A 22,039-nucleotide genomic window follows, 5' to 3' on the forward strand; every position below is an offset into this window, starting at 1 on the left:
AGACAGAAGAAGAGAGAGAGAGAGACAGAGAGAGAGACAGAAGGAGAGAGAGAGACAGAGAGAGACAGAGAGAGAGAGACAGAGAGAGAGAGACAGAGAGAGAGAGACAGAAGAAGAGAGAGAGACAGAGAGATTGAGACAGAAGAAGAGAGAGAGAGACAGAAGAAGAGAGAGAGAGACAGAGAGAGAGACAGAAGAAGAGAGAGAGACAGAGAGAGAGACAGAAGAAGAGAGAGAGAGACAGAGAGAGAGACAGAGAGAGAGAGACAGAAGAAGAGAGAGAGAGACAGACAGAAGAAGAGAGAGACAGAAGAAGAGAGAGAGAGAAGAAGAGAGAGAGAGAGACAGAAGAATAGAGAGAAGAAGAGAGAGAGACAGAGAGAGAGAGGAGGGGGTGTTAATAATGTTAACAATGTCAGGTTGTGACATTCGGATCAAATAAATATTTCCATTTCGATTGTAATGAACTAATTAACATTTCTCTTATTCAGTGTCACCTCCATGAAAATACAGACCTAGTGAGTAAATAATTAATTCAAACAAAACCACTTTCAGTCATAATCAGAATGTGGAATGACAGACGTCATGACGGCGACGATGTTATTCGCTGAACAGTTAATTAAAGTGTTGATGACCTATCAATCCCTCTCACAATGACCTTATTTCCCCACAGGAATATTTTACTGCATTCCACTAGCTGTTACCTAGATGCAGGCTACACCACCAAACAGGTCACCTGTGATACAAGTCAGGATGAGACGTTCATCCATGTCTGAGGACGTCGGGAGATGACGTGGTCACCGGCCACTAGGGGCAACAGTGAGCACTGTTACCTTTGAGTAGGTTTCGGTTTTGGCAAGGTGTTGTGGACAGGGATGGCTGATGGGCGTAAGCAGAAGGTTGCATGTCAAGTTAATGCCTAACCTTAATATTTCAGAGTTAATGCCTAAACTTAACCTTAAACACTTCAAAATTTGAAGTTTGGAACAACTTTGAAATCTGATGTTTGAGAAACAGGGATGAGCGTCTAATTCTGCCGTGAGACTGAGAGCTTGTTGCACACCATACTATTTTCATTAACAGCTGAATATTAGTAGGCTATGGCTGGCAGGCCAATTATTGGCAAAATATCTGATATAATTGGTCGAAAGACCAATTAGTGGCAAAATATCTGATATAATTGGTCGAAAGACCAATTAGTGGCAAAAGATCTGATATAATTGGTCGAAAGACCAATTAGTGGCAAAAGATCTGAATGTTTTATTTTACCTTTGTTTGGACAGGGAGTCAATGCTGAGACAGAGGTATATATATACATGTTTAGATTAGCCCTCTATAGCACCACAATACACAGGGAAAGAATGCTATAGACAGGCATTAATTAGAAGCATAGTGTTGATAATTGTTGCCTGCTTTTCCCAACTATTAACAAGTCACATTTTTGTCTCTATCAACTAATAACTGAAATATACAGTAAGTTTGACTTTTTTTCCCCAAAAATAAAATAAAAACTGAAATGAGATGCAAATTTCCTCCCCTGTCATCATGAGTGACCCAAGGGTCAAACATAACCTTGAGTTAACTGAACAATAAGAAGTCACAAATGCTCATGTACAGCTTACACAGAACAAAGAAAGAAACACACCGGTTCTTAGAATGTCTCTGTGATTGGATGACTGAGGTATTCACTGACTAATAATGTATCACACCATGTGAAGGACCTTACACAACCACGGCAATACAATCAGGTCATCTTACATTTCTATCATTTGGCAGACGATCTCATCCAGAGCGACTTACAGGATCAATTAGGGTTAAGTGCCTTGCTCAAGAGCAGATCGACAGATTTTTCACCTAGCCTGCTCGGGGATTCATACCTGCGACCTTTCGGTTACTTAACCGCTAGGCTACCTGCCACCATTTTCACGACCAACGATCTGCCTTGAAATGCAGTCCAGATGCATTCTGACAAATGTAATGGTATGCAAGATACTGCATCGAAACTACTGATCCAGTCTATAGTAATCAAGTGCTGATTACAGAATCGAGACATCTGAATGCCCAACACTGTTCTCTAGTTCCAACCATATTAATTTTATGAATTTATTTTACCTTTATTTTACCAGTTAAGTTAACTGAGAACACATTCTCATTTCCAGAAATGACCTGGGGAATAGTTACAGGGGAGAGGAGGGTGGATGAAATGAGCCAATTGGAAGCTGGTGTTGATTAGGTGGCCATAATGGAATGAGGGTCAGATTGGGAATTTTACCAGAATACCGAGGTTGACACCCCTACTGTTACGATAAGTGCCATGGGATCTTTAGTGACCATGGAGAGTCAGGACATCCGTTTAACGTCCCATCCGAAGGATGGCACCCTACACAGGGCAGTGTCCCCAATCACTGCCTTGGGATATATTTTTTTACTGGCCCTCCAACACCACTTCCAGCAGCATCTGGTCTCCCATCCAGATAACAACCAGGACCAACCCTGCTTAGTTTCAGAGGCAATAGAGATCCTATTCAATTGCTAGCGTTCTAATTCCTAATTATATGGTTCCAAACCTTACACACAGGAAATGACGAGTTCAGAAGAAGACGTTTCCTCCAATGTTCCTTGCAAGGCTCTCTGTTACCATGACCACAAAGAAGCTCTACTAATTAGTAAGTGAATGCTCACCTGTCACAAATACTCTTCTCATGCATTTTAGTGTGTGTGTATACACACGTCAGATGGGACACTGTTCAATGACTGGTTCATTCCGGTTCTGTAATTGTATGTGTGTCTAATGTGTGAGGGCTTAATGAGCATTTTCTCTCATGTATGGTTCTGTGGCGAACTGGGAATTTGTGTGTATGCAATATGTTTTGTATGTGGGCCAAATGAGGACGTTCCGGGGTGGGCAATACGTTCATTCATGATTCTGGTTGGTGAAGGCTGTGTGTGTGTGTGTGTGTGTGTGTGTGTGCACGCTTTAAGAGCAGGTGACGGTCAAGGAGAGAGGCTATAAGTGTTGTACTCAAGATACGCAGTGACAAGATGCTTCCTGCCACTGCGACTATGATGATGGTGATATTCACCTTGGTTATTTTGGGATGTGTGGAGTTCCAAGGGGTGATGGCCTCTGACTCTGGGGTGTACAGAATGTCCATGACCGACGACAACAACAGACACACCACCAGACAGCGACAGCATCCTCAGGTAAGCATAAACCTACACCCAAAATGACCTCTAAAGTAGTAGTGTTGGCTATAGGGATCTTGAAAAAAATAGGCAAAATGTAGCAAAATACATCTTTATGTCAATTAGATAATAAAGTAGGCCTACTAAGAGATGGCTATTTGATAGCCTATATTATTGCTATTTAAAGTGACAATAACTTTTTAGCAACTGGACCAAATTCACATAGAAATGTGCGTTATAGTGAAAGCAAGTCTAAGAAGCGGTGGATCTGTTCTACGTGTACTATTTCTATGCTTCCCTTCTTAAGTTTTGTTTTTGCGTCTTTTACTTTGTTTTGTACACCAGCTTCAAACAGCTGAAACATCAACATGTTTGGTTATGGAACATATATTTGACATCGGTTTAGATGGTACAGTGATTCTCTACACTACATTAGCTTATTTTGTCACATAAACTGAACTTAGGCAAACTATTAGAGTTTTAGCAACCAGGAAATGGCAGAGCGATTTCTGCATAGTGCATCTTAAATAATTATTATTTTCACAGTAAACTTCATTTAAAAAAAAGGTAAATAATTGCAGCTCATAGTGCTGAATGAGCACAAGAAGCATAAAGTAAGTAATAAAAGCAGAGAAAACAGGAAAACGTAGGCTTAACCCCCTAGAGTCCCCCCCCCGTGGAGATCTTATTAGCATAACAAAATAACAATTCTAAATCAGTCCGTTAAAGCTAGAGATATCTGTTTGCATGGACTGCGTTTTCAATCCAATGCATCCACCTATGTCTTCCTGTCGCATCTGCAGTGGAAGGTGGCATAGCTGCAGCGATGTTTGTCAGACCAGGAGACATATAGTATACTGACATTTAGTGCCAAAAAAAGGGGTTAAATATGGGTCAATTATTTTTTTTCAATCTGATCTTTCTTGTATTGTATCTCTCAGATATTGGACAGACACTTCAAAACATACTCCCTTTTGACCATCTGTTTAACCATGTATGAATCTATTTTTCAATGCATTTCTATGGGCTAATAGTGGAAAGATCAAATTCAATGTTTCATCAAATACTTAAAAATATGTTTGGGTGATACTTATTGGGGCCCTAAAATTCTAAATGAAATAGCTAAATGATCCTTCGTATGACCATCTTAAATGTTCTACTAATTTAAATGAATTCTTTATAATGGACAGAAAAGGCTAGCCTATGTCTTTCTTGTGTGCTCTATCCTGTTCTGATAGGCTATCAGTCTGACAATGATGAATGACACACCATGAATTAAAACACAATCTGGCCTTAATGGCCACATGTAAAATATATTTGTTTCTAATTCTTTCGACATTTTATTCACACATAAAAAAATTAAGGGGGTGAAATATTTCATGTGTTTTTCTGCGTTTTGCTTTTCAGACGAACAATGAAATACTACGGAGTCTCGAGGTGGATGATTTCAAAATCAACGTAGCACCAACCAGCGGAAAAGTCAGCTCAGCACCTACCATGGTCCGACTCTACCCGCCACCGGTCCAACCTTTACACCTTCACGCCAACCTCCCACTGCGCTTCGGCCGGAACTCCCAACCTGATGACATGCACTCACCCAAATCCACCCTCAATTTACCACAACGCTTTGGAAGAGCACAGGGGTCTGTTGCAACATTTATGACCTCATGTGTTGAATGTCCCCGGATCGGGACAGTGCCCTCTGCCACCTTGCCACCGAGGTTCAGCAGGAATGAGTTCTACCACAGCTATCCTTTCCGAGCCATGGCGTTTTACTCACGCATGTCTGAACCTGTGCCAAATGTGAACATTAGGTAGGCCTACATTTACATATAATGCAGACTGGGCTCATAGACTAGACATAACATAGTAAGAGTAAATCTACTTACTACTTTTTACCTACTTTGCAACTACTTAGCTTGTTAGTTTACCCTTCCCCTAATCCTAACCTTAACCCTTTTAGCTATTCCTTTCCCTAACCCCAACCGTAACCCTTTAAACTAAATCCTAACCCTAACCTTAACCCTAACCTTAACACCAACTCTAACCCCTAGCTAAAGTTGGCGACAACAAATTGGAATTCATAACATATCATACACTTTGCAAATTTGTAACATATTGTACGTTTTGCAAATTCACAACATATTGTACAAATTGCAATTCATAACATATTGAAAACGTTATCCATTTAGCTAATGTTAGCATTTGCCACCTAGCCAACATTAGCCACAACAACTTGGAATTAGTAACATTTCATACCTTTTGCAAATTTGTGACATATTTTACATTTTGCAAATTCGTAACATATGATACGAAATGGATGATGGACATCCACAAATGAATGCATACCATATGAAACGTAACATATCATACGAAATGGAGTGTCTCAGAATAATACAAAAGGCTTTGAGACCACGTTGCATAATGATGTTTTTGTTGCATGTTTACCATAAGGTATAATGACTGACTATAAAAAAATAGATGGAAAAAAGATTAGATACAATATTGACTTTTGGATGGGGCAATATTACTTGTCTATAAGCCTATGATTTCAAAATGTAAATATATTTTCATTCTTCCAGCATCAAGACTATTATATTATGATTTTGGCTCAGAGGAAGAAGAAACTCTAACCCCTAGCTGAAGTTAGCAACAACAAATTGGAATTCATAACATATACATTTTGCAAATTTGTAACATATTGTGAGGAGGTCGAAGTTGGATTTACTCTTTTGAACTTTAAATGACTTCTGACACCACAGAAGAGTGTGCTGTTTCCACAACGTGGCTTGTGGCTTTCCCTCATATTTATCTAATAGCCTATGTAATGTATGAATATTGTTAAGTTGGTGCCATATTGTTACTTAATCATGTAAAGCACAGATTAAAATGACTATACCGATTATACCGTTGATTTGGATGCCATTTGTTTGATTCGTTTCAGGACCACGGACAGGTCCTGAATGTGGTCTACCAAATGTCAACTTCTCAAAGTTCCACTTCTTGAAACAGCAATGTAGCCTATCAAACAGCAATACATCATATATGTAGTTTATCGATATACACTACACTGTGTATATACAAAAGTATATGGACACCCCTTCAAATGAGTGGATTTGGCTATTTCAGGTAGGTGTATAAAATCGAGCACACAGCCGTGCAATCTCCATAGACAAACACTGGCAGCAGAATGGTTTTACTGAAGAGCTCAGTGACTTTTAACGTGGCACCATTGTAGGATGCCACCATTCCAACAAGTCAATTGTTCAAAATTCTGCCCTGCTAGAGCTGCCCCGCTCAACTGTAAGTGCTGTTATTGTGAAGTGGAAACGTCTAGGAGCAACAGCAACTGTGCCACGAAGTGGTAGGCCACACAAGCTCACAGAACAGGACAGGAGAGTGCTGAAGCGCGAAGCGCATAAAAATCGTCTGTCCTCTGTTGCAACACTCACTACCGAGTTTCAAACTGTCTCTGGAAGCAATGTCAGCACTATAACTGTTTGTCAGCCACACACAAGCCTAAGATCACCACGCGCCATGCCAAGTGTCGGCTGGAGTGGTGTAAAGCTTGATGCTATTGGACTCTGGAGCAGTAGAAACACCTTCTCCGGTGTGATGAATCACACTTCACCATCTGGCAGTCCGACGGACAAATCTGGGTTTGGCGGATGCGAGGAGAATGCTAAGTGCCGCAATGCATAGTGGCAACTGTAAAGTTTGGTGGAGGAGGAATAATGGTCTGGGGCTGTTTTTCATGGTTCGGGCTTAGTTCCAGTGAAGGGAAATCATAACGCTGCAGCATACAATGTCATTCTAGACTATTCCATCCTTCCAACTTTGTGGCAACAGTTTGGGGAAGGCCCTTTTCTCTTTCAGCAATGCCCTCATGCACAAAGACAGGTCCATACAGAAATGAGTTGTCAAGACCGGTGTGGAAGAACTTGACTGGCCTGTGCAGAACACTGACCTCAACCCTATCGAACATCTTTGGGATTAATTCGAAAGGCGACTGTGAGCCAGGCCTAAACGCCCAACATCAGTGCTCGACCTCACTAATAATCTTGTGGCTGAATGAAAGCCTGCAGCAATGTTCCAGCATCTAGTGCAAAGTCTTCCCAAAAGAGGGGAGGCTGTTATAGCAGAAAAGGGGGAACCAACTCCATATTAATGCACATTATTTAGGAATGAGATTTTCGACAAGCGGGTGTCCACATACTTTTGGTCATGTAGTGTAGCTAATATGATGACCTAATACATTACACCAAGGCCTATCTTTACCATCTGATGAACTCATAATGGAGCCGTGGTGTGAATGGTGTCATACATTATATTCACCATGATCAACATCGTGAAGTGATGTAGACAATACAATTAAAAAAGATTTTGGGAAAAATGAAAGTGAACACAGGCCGGGGTCATTGTTGGCCGGGCTACAGGGAGTTTGGCAAGGCAAAGAGCGACAGAGGGGGTCTCAAGTGATTCACTGAACGTCCTTATGAGACGGCGACCTCTCGTGAGAGCTCCCTCCCAAAATAAGTACTGGCATCTATTTCAATCCGAGTTAAGCACAGTACTTAGCTTATGATAGGTCAGTGTAATAGCTAGACCATGTGAGTGCGGGGTCATATCACTTCCCTCTGGGCACAGATGTCAGTTCAACGTCTAGTTTTGATTTGTCAACTAACGTGAATTCAACATGAAATCAAAAAAACACTTTGTCATGCCATTGGATTTAGGATAAAAGTTAGGTGAAAAAAACGACAAAATTCCCTTACATTGATGATTTTCTGCAAAGCCAATCCGTTTTCCACATTGATTCAATGTCATCACATAGATTATTTTTTTAATGATGTGGAAACACTGTTGATTCAACCAGTTTTTGCTCAACCTGTTACTGTAAAGGGTGTATTGCAGCAGAGTCTCCAGAGGAGTATACATTGTAGCTAGCAAGGTCTCTGGAGTTCACATTCAGAAGTATTACCTCACATGAAGAGGGCACTTTGTAGGCTTCCTCCACACAGGCTGGGAAGTCCCCGGCAGAGCGAAGTGAGACACCCCTGTTTCCTGGTCCCAGAATACACTGAGACACCCGCAAGGGACACTTCCACTATGGCTACAGAGGAAACATCCTACCTGAGTACTTATAAAATACAACAAACCTAGAATCAATCAATAACAACCTAAAGTCAATCAATATTGATATATTACATGTACTCAAATACATTTTTTTAAAGGGACTGTACTAAATCTGTAAAGCTAAAGCATTACAGATTCCGAGATAGAAATGTGAAGGTGATTTCTGATTTAGCTAATGTTTAATGCGAGTACAGTCTCCGCTAACACTTCGATCACACCGTCATTGCATTTTGCTACACCAGAATAAATGAAACGCTGCATTTGCCTTGCAGCATTGCTTTGAACAGGCAGTTGCAGTGCGTTCGGGGGGAGGCACATGTTGGATTGATCAAACGTATGTATCAAACTGTATGCTGTAGACTGCTTGACAGAAGCGGTAGCTTTTTAGCTATTTTACACAGCATTGTATGTCATATAACTAGATTGCTATCTATGTTTTTAAGAGAGCGCTTTTCAATTGGCATCTCTCCCATCGGGTAACTGAAAAAACGGCTCTCAATATTTCATGAAATAACTCAAAAAGTGTAAACGGTAGCAATTTATTTCAATTTATAGTTTATTTGCCTAAACTTGATCTGCCTCCAGATACTAATGTTTTTCCAAACGTTGCTTTTTTGTGTCAGCAATTAGACATTGTTCTTAGAGGGGGCTATTTACCCCATAGTACCCTATGTGATGACATCATGTGCATACCTTCAAAATGATTTGGCAAATCATAATTAATTAGAAAAACACCGTTTCCATTATCCTTTGTCGCAATAATGAAATACACCCCTGTAGAGGTACAAAATGTATCCTATATATGCCGTTTCCATTACAGGTCGCAAAGATTTTTTGTTTGTTGTTGCTACATTGGTTCTGGGATGAAGGAGTGATCCAGGGGAGCTTCCATGGAGGGGGACAAGGAGGGGTACAGGCAGTGTAGCCTAGTGGTTACAGCATTGGACTAGTAACTGGAAGCGTAGCCTAGTGGTTAGAGCGTTGGACTAGTAACTGGAAGGTTGCAAGTTCAAACACCCGAGCTGACAAGGTACAAATCTGTCGTTCTGCCCCTGAACAGGCAGTTAACCCACTGTTCCTAGGCCATCATTGAAAATAGGAATTTGTTCTTAACTGACTTGCCTAGTTAAATAAAGATAAAATAAAAGTGGGGGTTGGGCAAAAGAGCCGTTGGGGTTGAGGGTTGTTTTGGTCCCAATCGGTTCTGTTGGAGATTCAGGACTCGTTCTACAGGACTGATGCCGTCACTGGAAGGCGACAGTCATTCTACTTCCCTTCCTAACTGAGGCTAATGTATAGCACACACACATACATGCACACACACCCACACAAACGTGTGCATATACACACACATTCCAAACATCTAGCTGTGAGGTTTCCTTCTACATGAAGAGAGATACCTTACAAAGTACAAGAAACAAAGACTTGTTCATTTGTTTTACTGTCAACAAAATAATCATTTAGTTGCAAACATTAATATCTTAGTTTTCCAATGTTTCACACAAGTCTATTATTCCTACAACTGTTTCAGTTATTCAGGTTTAATGGGCTTACCATAAGAAATGGGTGTGACTTGCATAGCTGGCATCGCTTCCAATATATTGCTCAATCGAAGCGCTTATAAAATATATTTTTTTCAGCATGGTGATTCATGGATTATTCAACAGGGATTGTCGTGAAATTTGAGAAAGTTGTGTTTGGCAGCTCTACTTTCCAATACTAATGGGTTTTCTTGGGGGCGTAGCCACGAGACGGTACAGAATATGCACTGTGTCAAGTTTCTGACACACTTTTTAAAGGTGGGGTAATTTACCTGAGAATCAGACACACTTTCATCTTCCAACAGGTGAGCTTCTGTTTGTTGCCTTTACCTCTTCATAAAAACATTTAGACAACTATTATCTATTCTTTTCGTTTTGTGGAGTTTGTGCTATACAAAACGTACCAACAACTATCAATTGTAGGTGTTTCCTATTCTCTCTGTTTTTGTAGCCTTCAGTCGAAACCGAAACAACATTTTGTGAATATCTATACAGTTCTCTGGATACAAAACATTTTCCGGATTAAATGTACTTGGTATTTTCCACCTGAGGTGGGCGTTATCTCAACTTGGTCTCAGAGCATTTCACATTATTCTGTAACTAAATAAGAGATACTCCATTTAGTGTGATATGTTATGTTTTGTATGGTCACCAAGGATACAAGTCAGTATCATTGCCCATTTATGTCGGAGGATGTTGGGGGGGATGCTGCTCCTTCAGATACGTTTCTGTTTGCTAGGGCATAAGCATCTACCTCTGATTCCAAGGGTTTCTAATTCGAATCCAGTGATAAAAAGTTGTTTTTGAGATTTATGTTTTAAGCCTTTCCAAAACTTTAACCCTTACCTTAACCATTTGGAGTTAATGCCTAACCTTAATATTCCAGCATTAATGCCTGAACTTTACCCTAACTTAAACTTAACCTTAAACACTTTGAAATTTGACATTTGCAACAACTTCGACATTTAAGAAACATTGATGAACATCTAATTAGGGTTAGGGGTTAAGGTTAGGGTTAAGGTTAGGAGTTAGGTTGAAGAGTTAAGGTTAGGGTTAGGGGAAGGGTTAGCTAACATGCTAAGCAATTGCAAAGTAGATAAAAGTAGTAAGCAGTTATAAAGTTGCTAATAAGCTAAAATGCTAAAGTTGTCCATGTTGAGATTCAAACACACATGCTAAACATTTGCATTATACGCTGACCTATCCACCCGACTAACCACCCTCCTTTCACCCTCCACTATGTTTAACAGCAGAGAAAACCCCCTAAATGATATTTTGTTCAACTTGAAATTTGATGACTTTTCCTAGAGTGACCACACCATTAGAAAAAGTGAAACATCACCTTTGTTCATATTTCCATGAAAGCTGTACAACACCAGGGTACAAAGATTGTCTTACAGTCATTTTTGACCTGGCAGTTCTAAAATAATTTACACACGGCAAAAAGCACACACACACACACACACTCACACACACACACGCATGCACGCACGCACGCACGCACACACACACACACACACACACACACGGGCACACACACACACACACACACACGGGCACACACACACACACACACACACACACACACACACACACACACACACACACACACACACACACACACAGGCACACCACACGCACGCACACACACACACACACACACACACACACACACACACACACACACACACACACACACACACACACACACACACACACACACACACACAATGAGACATTTAGAATATGTGTGCTACTGATTGAACTCAGCCAGCAGCTCCTGAAGAGGAAGATTACCATGGTTGGCACAGTTAGAAAGAACAAGCCTGATCTCCCCCTGCACTCCTTGCAACAAGGGGGAGAGAGGACTTCTCATCAAAGTTTGCCTTCACCCCCCCACCACTCTAGTTTCTTACCTCCCAAAGAGGAACAAGAATGTGGTCCTCCTGAGCACACTGCACAAAACGGCTGAGATCAGTGATCGTGAGGGCAGGCAGCAAGCCATCATCCTGGACTACAACCACAACAAAGGAGGCGTGGACAACCTGGACAAGGTGATTGGAACTTACAGCTGCAGGAGGATGACTGCCCGCCAGCTCCTGGTCATCTTCCATAACATCATTGATGTGTCCTCATACAATGCCTTCGTGATATGGAACAAGATCAACCCTACCTGGATGCCTGATAAGCGGAACAAGAGGAGGGTGTTCCTGGAGCAGCTGGGAAAGGCACTTGTAACCCCACAGATTCAAAGAAGGGAGCGCCTCCCCCGCACTGCAACCTCTGCAGCGCTTGTGAAAGCTGTTCAGGGGTCTGAATCTTGTCCTGATCCACCTGAGGCTGCGGCTGGGACAGGCAAGAGAAGGTTCTGCCAATTTTGCCCCCCAAAGAAGGACTGTAAAACAAACTCTATGTGCTGCACATGTGAGAAATATATCTGCAACGTCCATGCACACACACTTGCATACTATCCTACATGTGCTAATTAGAGTTGATGGAATTATGTTCTTCATGTTTTTGTTTTGTATCTATTATCGTATCGTATCCACACCTTGTGGGTGGGGGAAATGGTTAAAAAATGGGAGAAGACTAGTTGAATTCCTCATTGTACAGTATATACAGTTGAAGTAAGTTCACATACACTTAGGTTGGAGTCATTAAAACTCGTTTTTCAACCATTCAACAAATTTCTTGTTAACAAACTATAGTTTTGGCAAGACGGTTAGGACATCTACTTTGTGTATGACACAAGTCATTTTTCCAACAATTGTTTACAGAGAGATTATATCACATATAATTCACTGTATCACAATTCCAGTGGGTCAGAGGCTTACATACACTAAGTTGACTGTGCCTTTAAACAGCTTGGAAATTCCAGAAAATATGTCATGGCTTCAGAAGCTTCTGATAGGCTAATTGACATAATTTGAGTCAATCGGAGGTGTATTTGTGGATGTATTTAAAGGCCTACCTTCAAACTCAGTGACTCTTTTCTTGACATCATGGGGAAAAGACCTCAGAAAAACCAATGCAGACCTCCACAAGTCTGGTTCATCATTGGGAGCAATTTCCAAATACCCGAAGGTACCACACTCATCTGTACAAACAATAGTACGCAAATCAAATCAAAATCAAATACAATTTTATTTGTCACATACACATGGTTAGCAGATATTGATGCGAGTGTAGTGAAATGCTTGTGCTTCTAGTTCCGACAATGCAGTATTAACCAATGAGTAATCTAACCTAACAATTCCACAACTACTACCTTATACACACAAGTGTAAAGGGATAAATAATATGTACATAAAGATATATGAATGAGTGATGGTACAGAATGGCATAGGCAAGATGCAGTAGATGGTATAGAGTACAGTATATGCATATGAGATGAGTAATGTAGGGTATACAAACATAAAGTGGTATAGTTTAAAGTGGCTAATGATACATGTATTACATAAAGATAGCAAGATGCAGTAGATGATATAGAGTACAGTATATACATATACATATGAGATGAGTAATGTAGGGTATGTAAACATTATATTAAGTGGCATTGTTTAAAGTGGCTAGTGATACATTTTTCCATCAATTTCCATCAATTTCCATTATTAAAGTGGTTGGAGTTGAGTCAGTATGTTGGCAGCAGCCACTCAATGGCTGGCGGTGATACAGCCCATCAGGATGCTCTCGATTGTGCATCTGTAGAAGTTTGTGAGTGCTTTTGGTGACAAGCCGAATTTCTTCAGCCTCCTGAGGTAGAAGAGGCGCTGCTGCGCCTTCTTCACGATGCTGTCTGTGTGGGTGGACCAATTCAGTTTGTCCGTGATGTGTACGCCGAGGAACTTAAAACTTACTACCCTCTCCACTACTGTCCCGTCGATGTGGATAGGGGGGTGCTCCCTCTGCTGTTTCCTGAAGTCCACAATCATCTCCTTTGTTTTGTTGACGTTGAGTGTGAGTTTATTTTCCTGACACCACACTCCGAGGGCCCTCACCTCCTCCCGGTAGGCCGTCTCGTCGTTGTTGGTAATCAAGCCTACCACTGTAGTGTCGTCCACAAACCTGATGATTGAGTTGGAGGGGTGCATGGCCACGCAGTCGTGGGTGAACAGGGAGTACAGGAGAGGGCTCAGAACGCACCCTTGTGGGGCCTTAGTGTTGAGGATCAGCGGGGTGGAGATGTTGTTACCTACCCTCACCACCTGGGGGTGGCCCGTCAGGAAGTCCAGTACCCAGTTGCACAGGGCGGGGTCGAGACCCAGGGTTTTGAGCTTGATGACGAGTTTGGAGGGTACTATGGTGTTAAATGCTGAGCTGTAGTCAATGAACAGCATTCTCACATAGGTATTCCTCTTGTCCAGATGGGTTAGGGCAGTGTGCAGTGTGGTTGCGATTGCGTTGTCTGTGGACCTATTGGGGCGGTAAGCAAATTGGAGTGGGTCTAGGGTGTCAGGTAGGGTGGAGGTGATATGGTCCTTGACTAGTCTCTCAAAGCACTTCATGATGACGGAAGTGAGTGCTACGGGGCGGTAGTCGTTTAGCTCAGTTACCTAAGCTTTCTTGGGAACAGGAACAATGGTGGCCCTCTTGAAGCATGTGGGAACAGCAGACTGGGATAAGGATTGATTGAATATGTCCGTAAACACACCAACCAGCTGGTCTGCGCATGCTCTGAGGACGCGGCTGGGGATGCCATCTGGGCCAGCAGCCTTGTGAGGGTTAACATGTTTAAATGTTTTACTCACATCGGCTACAGTGTAGGAGAGCCCGCAGGTTTTGGTAGCGGGCCGTGTCAGTGGCACTGTATTGTCCTCAAAGCGAGCAAAAAAGTTATTTAGTCTGTCTGGGAGCAAGACATCCTGGTATAAACACGCAGGTATCAACACCATTGGACCACACAGCCGTCATACCGCTCAGGAAGGAGACGCATTCTGTCTCGTAGAGATGAACATACTTTGGTGTGAAAAGTGCAAATCAATCCCAGAACAACAGCAAAGGACCTTGTGAAGATGGTGGAGGAAACAGGTACAAAAGTATCTATATCCACAGTATCGACAGAACTTGAAAGGCTGCTCAGCAAGGGAGAAGTCACTGCTCAAAAACTGCCATAAAAATGCCAGACTACGGTTTGCAACTGCACATGAGGAAAAATATCATATTTTTTGGAGAAATGTCCTCTGGTCTGATGAAACAAAAATAGAACTGTTTGGCCATAATGACCATCGTTATGTTTGGAGGAAAAAGGGGGAGGCTTGCAAGCCGAAGAACACCATCCCAACTGTGAATCACAGGGGTGGCAGCATCATGTTGTGGGGGTGCTTTACTGCAGGAGGGACTGGTGCACTTCACAAAATTGATGGCATCGTGATATGTGGACATATGTGGACATATTGAAGCAACACCTCAAGAGAAAATTCCTTAAGGACAACAAAGTCAAGGTATTGGAGTGGCCATCACAAAGCCCTGACCTCAAACCTATAGAACATTTATGGGCAGAACTGAAAAAGCATGTGTGAGCAAGGAGGCCTACAAACCTGATTCAGTTACACCAGCTCTGTCAGGAGGAATGGGGCAAAATTCACCCAGCTTATTGTGGGAAGCTTGTGGAAGGCTACCCGAAATGTTTGACCCAAGTTAATGCTACCAAATACTAATTGAGTGTATGTAGACCTCTGACCCACTGGGAATGTGATGAAAGAAATAAAAGCTTAAATAAATAATTCTCTATTCTGACATTTCACATTCTTAAAATAAAGTGGTGATCGTAACTGACCCAAGACAGGGAATTTTTACTAGGATTATATATCAGGAATTGTGAAATCTGAGTTTTAAATGTATTTGGCTAAAGTGTACGTAAACTTCCATCTTCAACTGTAAGAATATATCACTGTGTTGCCGTTATTGTTTCCCTTCATTAAAATGCATTCAAAACAACTGCCTGCACATTTCTGATACTTTCTTAAGCTATTCAAGTGCCATCTCTTGCTAAAAGAAATGTATGTTTACACCTATGCAGTACCTTTAGCAATAATAATAAAAATAAACCTCTACTTTAGTAAAGATAACAATTTTGACGGCTGTGTTGTTATAAAAATGAGTGGTGTCCACTGATTAAATGCAGTCTTTCTGCACTGTAAAGAGGGAAAACCCAGATATTCACGAAGTTTGTGATGAATGACAGGATGTTTCTTCATGCAAAATATATTTGGGGTGTAAAGTTAAATTAAGCTGCTTTATTTGAGGGGTTTAGTGAAGGCGGGTCATTTTCGACCCTTAGGACAAGGGGAGTATACAGAATGTTAAGACGGTTAAGGGTTAAGTAACCTTCTGTCTTATGTAACCATACCATACCAAACATAACATATCATATTAATTTGAGTAATTTGGATTTACATTTACTATAATAAGTCTAGTCTATTAGACCAGGCTGGTTAATAACTGGGTTCTCCACTGTGCAAGGGGCGAAAATGTTCCACACACAAAATATAGTGACATCATTGGGAGAAATGGGACATGTCAGGACTAATCGAGGACACATATCCTGACATGCATACCATAGGTTATATATTGGTGTCACGAGGCTACATGTAACTACACAGTAACTACACTAAATGTAGCTTGTTTCCATAATTGCTACTCAACCTTTGTTTTATTTAGGCAGACAGCAGAGTTCTCTTTCTGTCCAGGACAGAGAGCAAGTTGTAATGGGGGACACAGAGAAAGGGAAGAAGGCTTTTGTCCAGAAGTGTTCCCAGTGCCACACGGTGGATGAGGGGGGACGACACAAGGTGGGACCTAACCTCTGGGGCCTGTTTGGCCGGAAGACAGGACAGTCACCTGGATACTCCTACACACAGGCCAACACCAACAAGGGTAAGGGTCACTCTGTGTGTGTGTCTGTGTGTCTATGTGTGTGTGTGTGTGTGTGTGTGTGTGTGTGTGTGTGTGTGTGTGTGTGTGTGTGTGTGTGTGTGTGTGTGTGTGTGTGTGTGTGTGTGCGTGATTACATGTGTGTGTCAGTGTAAATTCATAATTAGCACATCTGTATGGATGACACTTTCTCACTATCATAAGACTTTTGTATATATTTTTTTAACCTTTATTTAAATAGGCAAGTCAGTTAAGAACAAATTCTTATTTTCAATGACAGCCTAGGAACAGTGGGTTAACTGCCTGTTCAGGGGCAGAATGACAGATTTGTACCTTGTCAGCTCGGGGATTCGAACTTGCAATCTTTCGGTTACTAGTCCAACGCAAGATAATCATAAGAGGAATGGTTTGACAATATCTCATGTAGTGGATACCAATGAAGTATTCATTGGTACATTTCCACTATGTCTTACAGTCTGACAGTCAGATACAGCTACATGTCTGGACAGGCAGGATAGACTGTCAGATGCAGCTGCATGTCTGGACAGTCAGGATAGACTGTCAGATGCAGCTACATGTCTGGACAGGCAGGATAGACTGTCAGATGCAGCTAAATGTCTGGACAGGCAGGATAGACTGTCAGATACAGCTACATGTCTGGACAGGCAGGATAGACTGTCAGATACAGCTACATGTCTGGACAGGCAGGATAGACTGTCAGATACAGCTACATGTCTGGACAGGCAGGATAGACTGTCAGATGCAGCTACATGTCTGGACAGGCAGGATAGACTGTCAGATACAGCTTCATGTCTGGACAGGCAGGATAGACTGCCAGATACAGCTACATGTTTGGACAGGCAGGATAGACTGTCAGATGCAGCTACATGTCTGGACAGGCAGGATAGACTGTCAGATACAGCTACATGTCTGGACAGGCAGGATAGACTGTCAGATACAGCTACATGTCTGGACAGGCAGGATAGACTGTCAGATACAGCTACATGTCTGGACAGGCAGGATAGACTGTCAGATACAGCTACATGTCTGGACAGGCAGGATAGACTGTCAGATACAGCTACATGTCTGGACAGACAGGATAGACTGTCAGATACAGCTACATGTCTGGACAGACAGGATAGACTGTCAGATACAGCTACATGTCTGGACAGGCAGGATAGACTGTCAGATTCAGCTACATGTCTGGACAGGCAGGATAGACTGGACAGGCAGATACAGCTACATGTCTGGACAGGCAGGATAGACTGTCAGTCTGTTCAGATACAGCTACATGTCTGGACAGGCAGGATAGACTGTCAGATACAGCTACATGTCTGGACAGGCAGGATAGACTGTCAGATACAGCTACATGTCTGGACAGGCAGGATAGACTGTCAGATACAGCTACATGCTAGGCATGTCTGGACAGGCAGGATAGACTGTCAGATTCAGCTACATGTCTGGACAGGCAGGATAGACTGTCAGATACATGTAAGGACAGGCAGGATAGACTGTCAGATACAGCTACATGTCTGGACAGGCAGGATAGACTGTCAGATGGAGCTACATGTAAGGACAGGCAGGATAGACTGTCAGATACAGCTACATGTCTGGACAGGCAGGATAGACTGTCAGATACAGCTACATGTCTGGACAGGCAGGATAGACTGTCAGATGGGGCTACATGTATGGACAGGCAGGATAGAGTGTCAGATGGAGCTACATGTCTGGACAGGCAGGATAGACTGTCAGATGGAGCTACATGTATGGACAGGCATTATAGACTGTCAAATACAACTCTTTCTTGAACTGCATTGTTGGTTAAGGGCTTTCAAGTAAGCACTTAAGGACAGGCAGGATAGACTGTCAGATGGAGCTACATGTATGGACAGGCAGGATAGACTGTCAGATGGAGCTACATGTATGGACAGGCATTATAGACTGTCAAATACAACTCTTTCTTGAACTGCATTGTTGGTTAAGGGCTTTCAAGTAAGCACTTCACGGTAAGGTATACTACACCTGTTGTATTCGATGCATGTGACAACTAAAGTTTGATTTGATATAACAGTAATCCTTAGTGTGGAGACTGAAACCTGAACAGTAAAATAGGACAGTAAGCCTTACTGTGGGGACTGAAACCTGAACAGTAAAATAGGGCAGAAAGCCTTACTGTGGGGACTGAAACCTGAACAGTAAAATAGGACAGAAAGCCTTACTGTGGGGACTGAAACCTGAACAGTAAAATAGGGCAGAAAGCCTTACTGTGGGGACTGAAACCTGAACAGTAAAATAGGGCAGAAAGCCTTACTGTGGGGACTGACACACTGACTCATTAATGTGTATATACTGTATTCTAGTCAAGGCCACTCCGACATTGCTCATCCTAATATTTATATATTTCTTAACTCAATGATTTTACTTTGAGATGTGTGTATTGTTGTGAATTGTTAGATACTACTGATTTGATTTGATTTGACTGACACACTGGCTGTCCAGTCGTGGCCAAAGGTTTTGAGAATGACACAAATATTAATTTTCACAGTCTGCTGCCTCAGTGTCTTTATATATTTTTGTCAGATGTTACTATTGAATACTGAAGTATAATTACAAGCATTTCATACGTGCCAAAGGCTTTTATTACATGAAGTTGATGCAAAGAGTCAATATTTGCAGTGTTGACCCATCTTTTTCAAGACCTCTGCAATCCGCCCTGGCATGCTGTCAATTTACATTCTGGACCACATCCTGACTGATGGCAGCCCATTCTTGCATAATTAATGCTTGGAGTTTGTCAGAATTTGCGGGTTTTTGTTTGTCCACCCGCCTCTTGAGGATTGACCACACGTTCTCAATGAGATTAAGGTCTGGGGAGTTTCCTGGCCATGGACCCAAAATATCGATGTTTTCTTCCCCGAGCCACTTAGTTATTACTTTTGCCTTATGGCAAGGTGCTCCATCATGCTGGAAAGGCATTGTTCATCACCAATCTGTTCCTGGATGGTTGGGAGAAGTTGCTCTCGGAGGATGTGTTGTTACCATTCTTTATTCATGGCTGTGTTCTTAGGCAAAATTGTGAGTGAGCCCACACCCTTTGCTGAGAAGCAACCCCACACATGAATGGTCTCAGGATGCTTTACTGTTGACACACAGGACTAATGGTAGCGCTCATCTTGTCTTCTCCGGACAAGCTTTTTTCCGGATGCCCCAAACAATCCGAAAGGGGATTCATCAGAGAAAATGACTTTACCCCAGTCCTCAGCAGTCCAATCCCTGTACCTTTTGCAGAATATCAGTCTGTCCCTGATGTTTTTCCTGGAGAGAAGTGGTTTCTTTTCTGCCCTTCCTGACACCAGGCCATCCTCCAAAAGTCTTCGCCTCACTGTGCGTGCAGATGCACTCACACCTGCCTGCTGCCATTCCTGAGCAAGCTCTGTACTGGTGGTGCCCCAATCCCTCAGCTGAATCAACTTTAGGAGACAGTCCTGGCGCTTGCTGGACTTTCTTGGGCGCCCTGAAGCCTTCTTCACAACAATTGAACCACTCTACTTGAAGTTCTTGATGATCCGATAAATAGTTGATTTAGGTGCAATCTTACTGGCAGCAATATCCTTGCCTGTGAAGCTCTTTTTGTGCAAAGCAATGATGAAGGCACGTGTTTCCTTGCAGGTAACTATGGATGACAGAGGAAGAACAATGACTCCAAGCACCACCCTCCTTTTGAAGCTTCCAGTCTGTTATTCGAACTCAATCAGGATGACAGAGTGATCTCCAGCCTTGTACTCGTCAACACTCACACCTGTGGTAATGAGAGAATCACTAACATGATGTCAGCTGGTCCTTTTGTGGCCGGGCTGAAATGCAGTGGACATGTTTTTTGGGCGATTCAGTTCATTTTCATGGCAAAGAGGGACTTTGCAATTAATTGCAATTTGTCTGATCACTCTTCATAACATTCTGGAGTATATGCAAATTGCCATCATACAAACTGAGGCAGCAGACTTTGTGAAAATTCTTATTTGTGTCATTCTCAAAACTTTTGGCCATGACTGTAAATATAAGTACACATCTTCATTACAAACCATGTTTCTCACTGTCTCTCATTCTCTCTCTCTCTCTCTCTCTCTCTGTTCCTCTGTTGTAGGTGTAGTCTGGGAGGAGAAGACACTAATGGTCTATCTAGAGAACCCTAAGAAGTACATCCCAGGTACCAAGATGATCTTTGCTGGTATCAAGAAGAAGAAAGAGAGAGAGGACCTGATAGCCTATTTAAAGGATGCCACTTCGTAGACAGACACACAACATGCACACACACCGTATCATACTGTACACACACACACACACACACACACACACACACACACACACACACACACACACACACACACACACACACACACACACACACACACACACACACACACACACACACACACACACACACACACACACACACACACACACACCTCTCTAACACACACCTGTCATTCTCTACTAACTTACTCCCACTCCTGGTACACATGTTCTTCTGACACACCCAAGGACACACCTCAATACACACACAAACATACAGCACACACTACTGTACACTACCACACACACTACAACACACGCTACCATACACACTACCACACACACACACTACTATACACACTACCATGCACACTACCACACACACACTACCACACACACACTACCACACACACTACCACACACTACCATACACACTACCACACACACTACCACACACACTACCACACACTACCATACACACCACCACACACACTACCACACACACTACCACACACATTACCATACACACTACCACACACTGCCATACACACTACCACACACGACCACACACACACACTACCACACACACTACCACACACTACCATACACACTACCACACACACTACCACACACACTACCACACACATTACCATACACACTACCACACACTGCCATACACACTACCACACACGACCACACACACACGCTACCATGCACACTACCATACACACCACCACACAATACCACACAATACCACACACACTACCACACACACTACCACACACATTACCATACACACTACCACACAATAACACACACACTACCACACACACTACCACACACACTACCACACACATTACCATACACACTACCACACACTGCCATACACACTACCACACACTACCACACACGACCACACACACACGCTACCATGCACACTACCATACACACCACCACACAATACCACACAATACCACACACACTACCACACACACTACCACACACATTAC

The 22,039-nt window shown here is 42.4% G+C and overlaps 1 protein-coding gene across 1 annotated transcript; it reads left to right on the plus strand.

Moving 5' to 3' along the window:
- Window positions 1-10,012: 10,012 nt before the first annotated feature.
- Window positions 10,013-21,363, plus strand: LOC112265869 (cytochrome c iso-1/iso-2). Its single transcript, XM_024443410.2, has 3 exons — window positions 10,013-10,168; window positions 16,524-16,739; window positions 20,881-21,363. The coding sequence occupies exons 2-3, from the start codon at window positions 16,571-16,573 to the stop codon at window positions 21,024-21,026; spliced, it is 315 nt and encodes a 104-aa protein (XP_024299178.2). The 5' UTR covers window positions 10,013-10,168; window positions 16,524-16,570; the 3' UTR covers window positions 21,027-21,363.
- Window positions 21,364-22,039: the final 676 nt, after the last annotated feature.

The sequence above is a fragment of the Oncorhynchus tshawytscha genome, linkage group LG13 (genome assembly GCF_018296145.1).
Source record: "Oncorhynchus tshawytscha isolate Ot180627B linkage group LG13, Otsh_v2.0, whole genome shotgun sequence".
NCBI classification, from domain to species: Eukaryota; Metazoa; Chordata; class Actinopteri; order Salmoniformes; family Salmonidae; genus Oncorhynchus; species Oncorhynchus tshawytscha.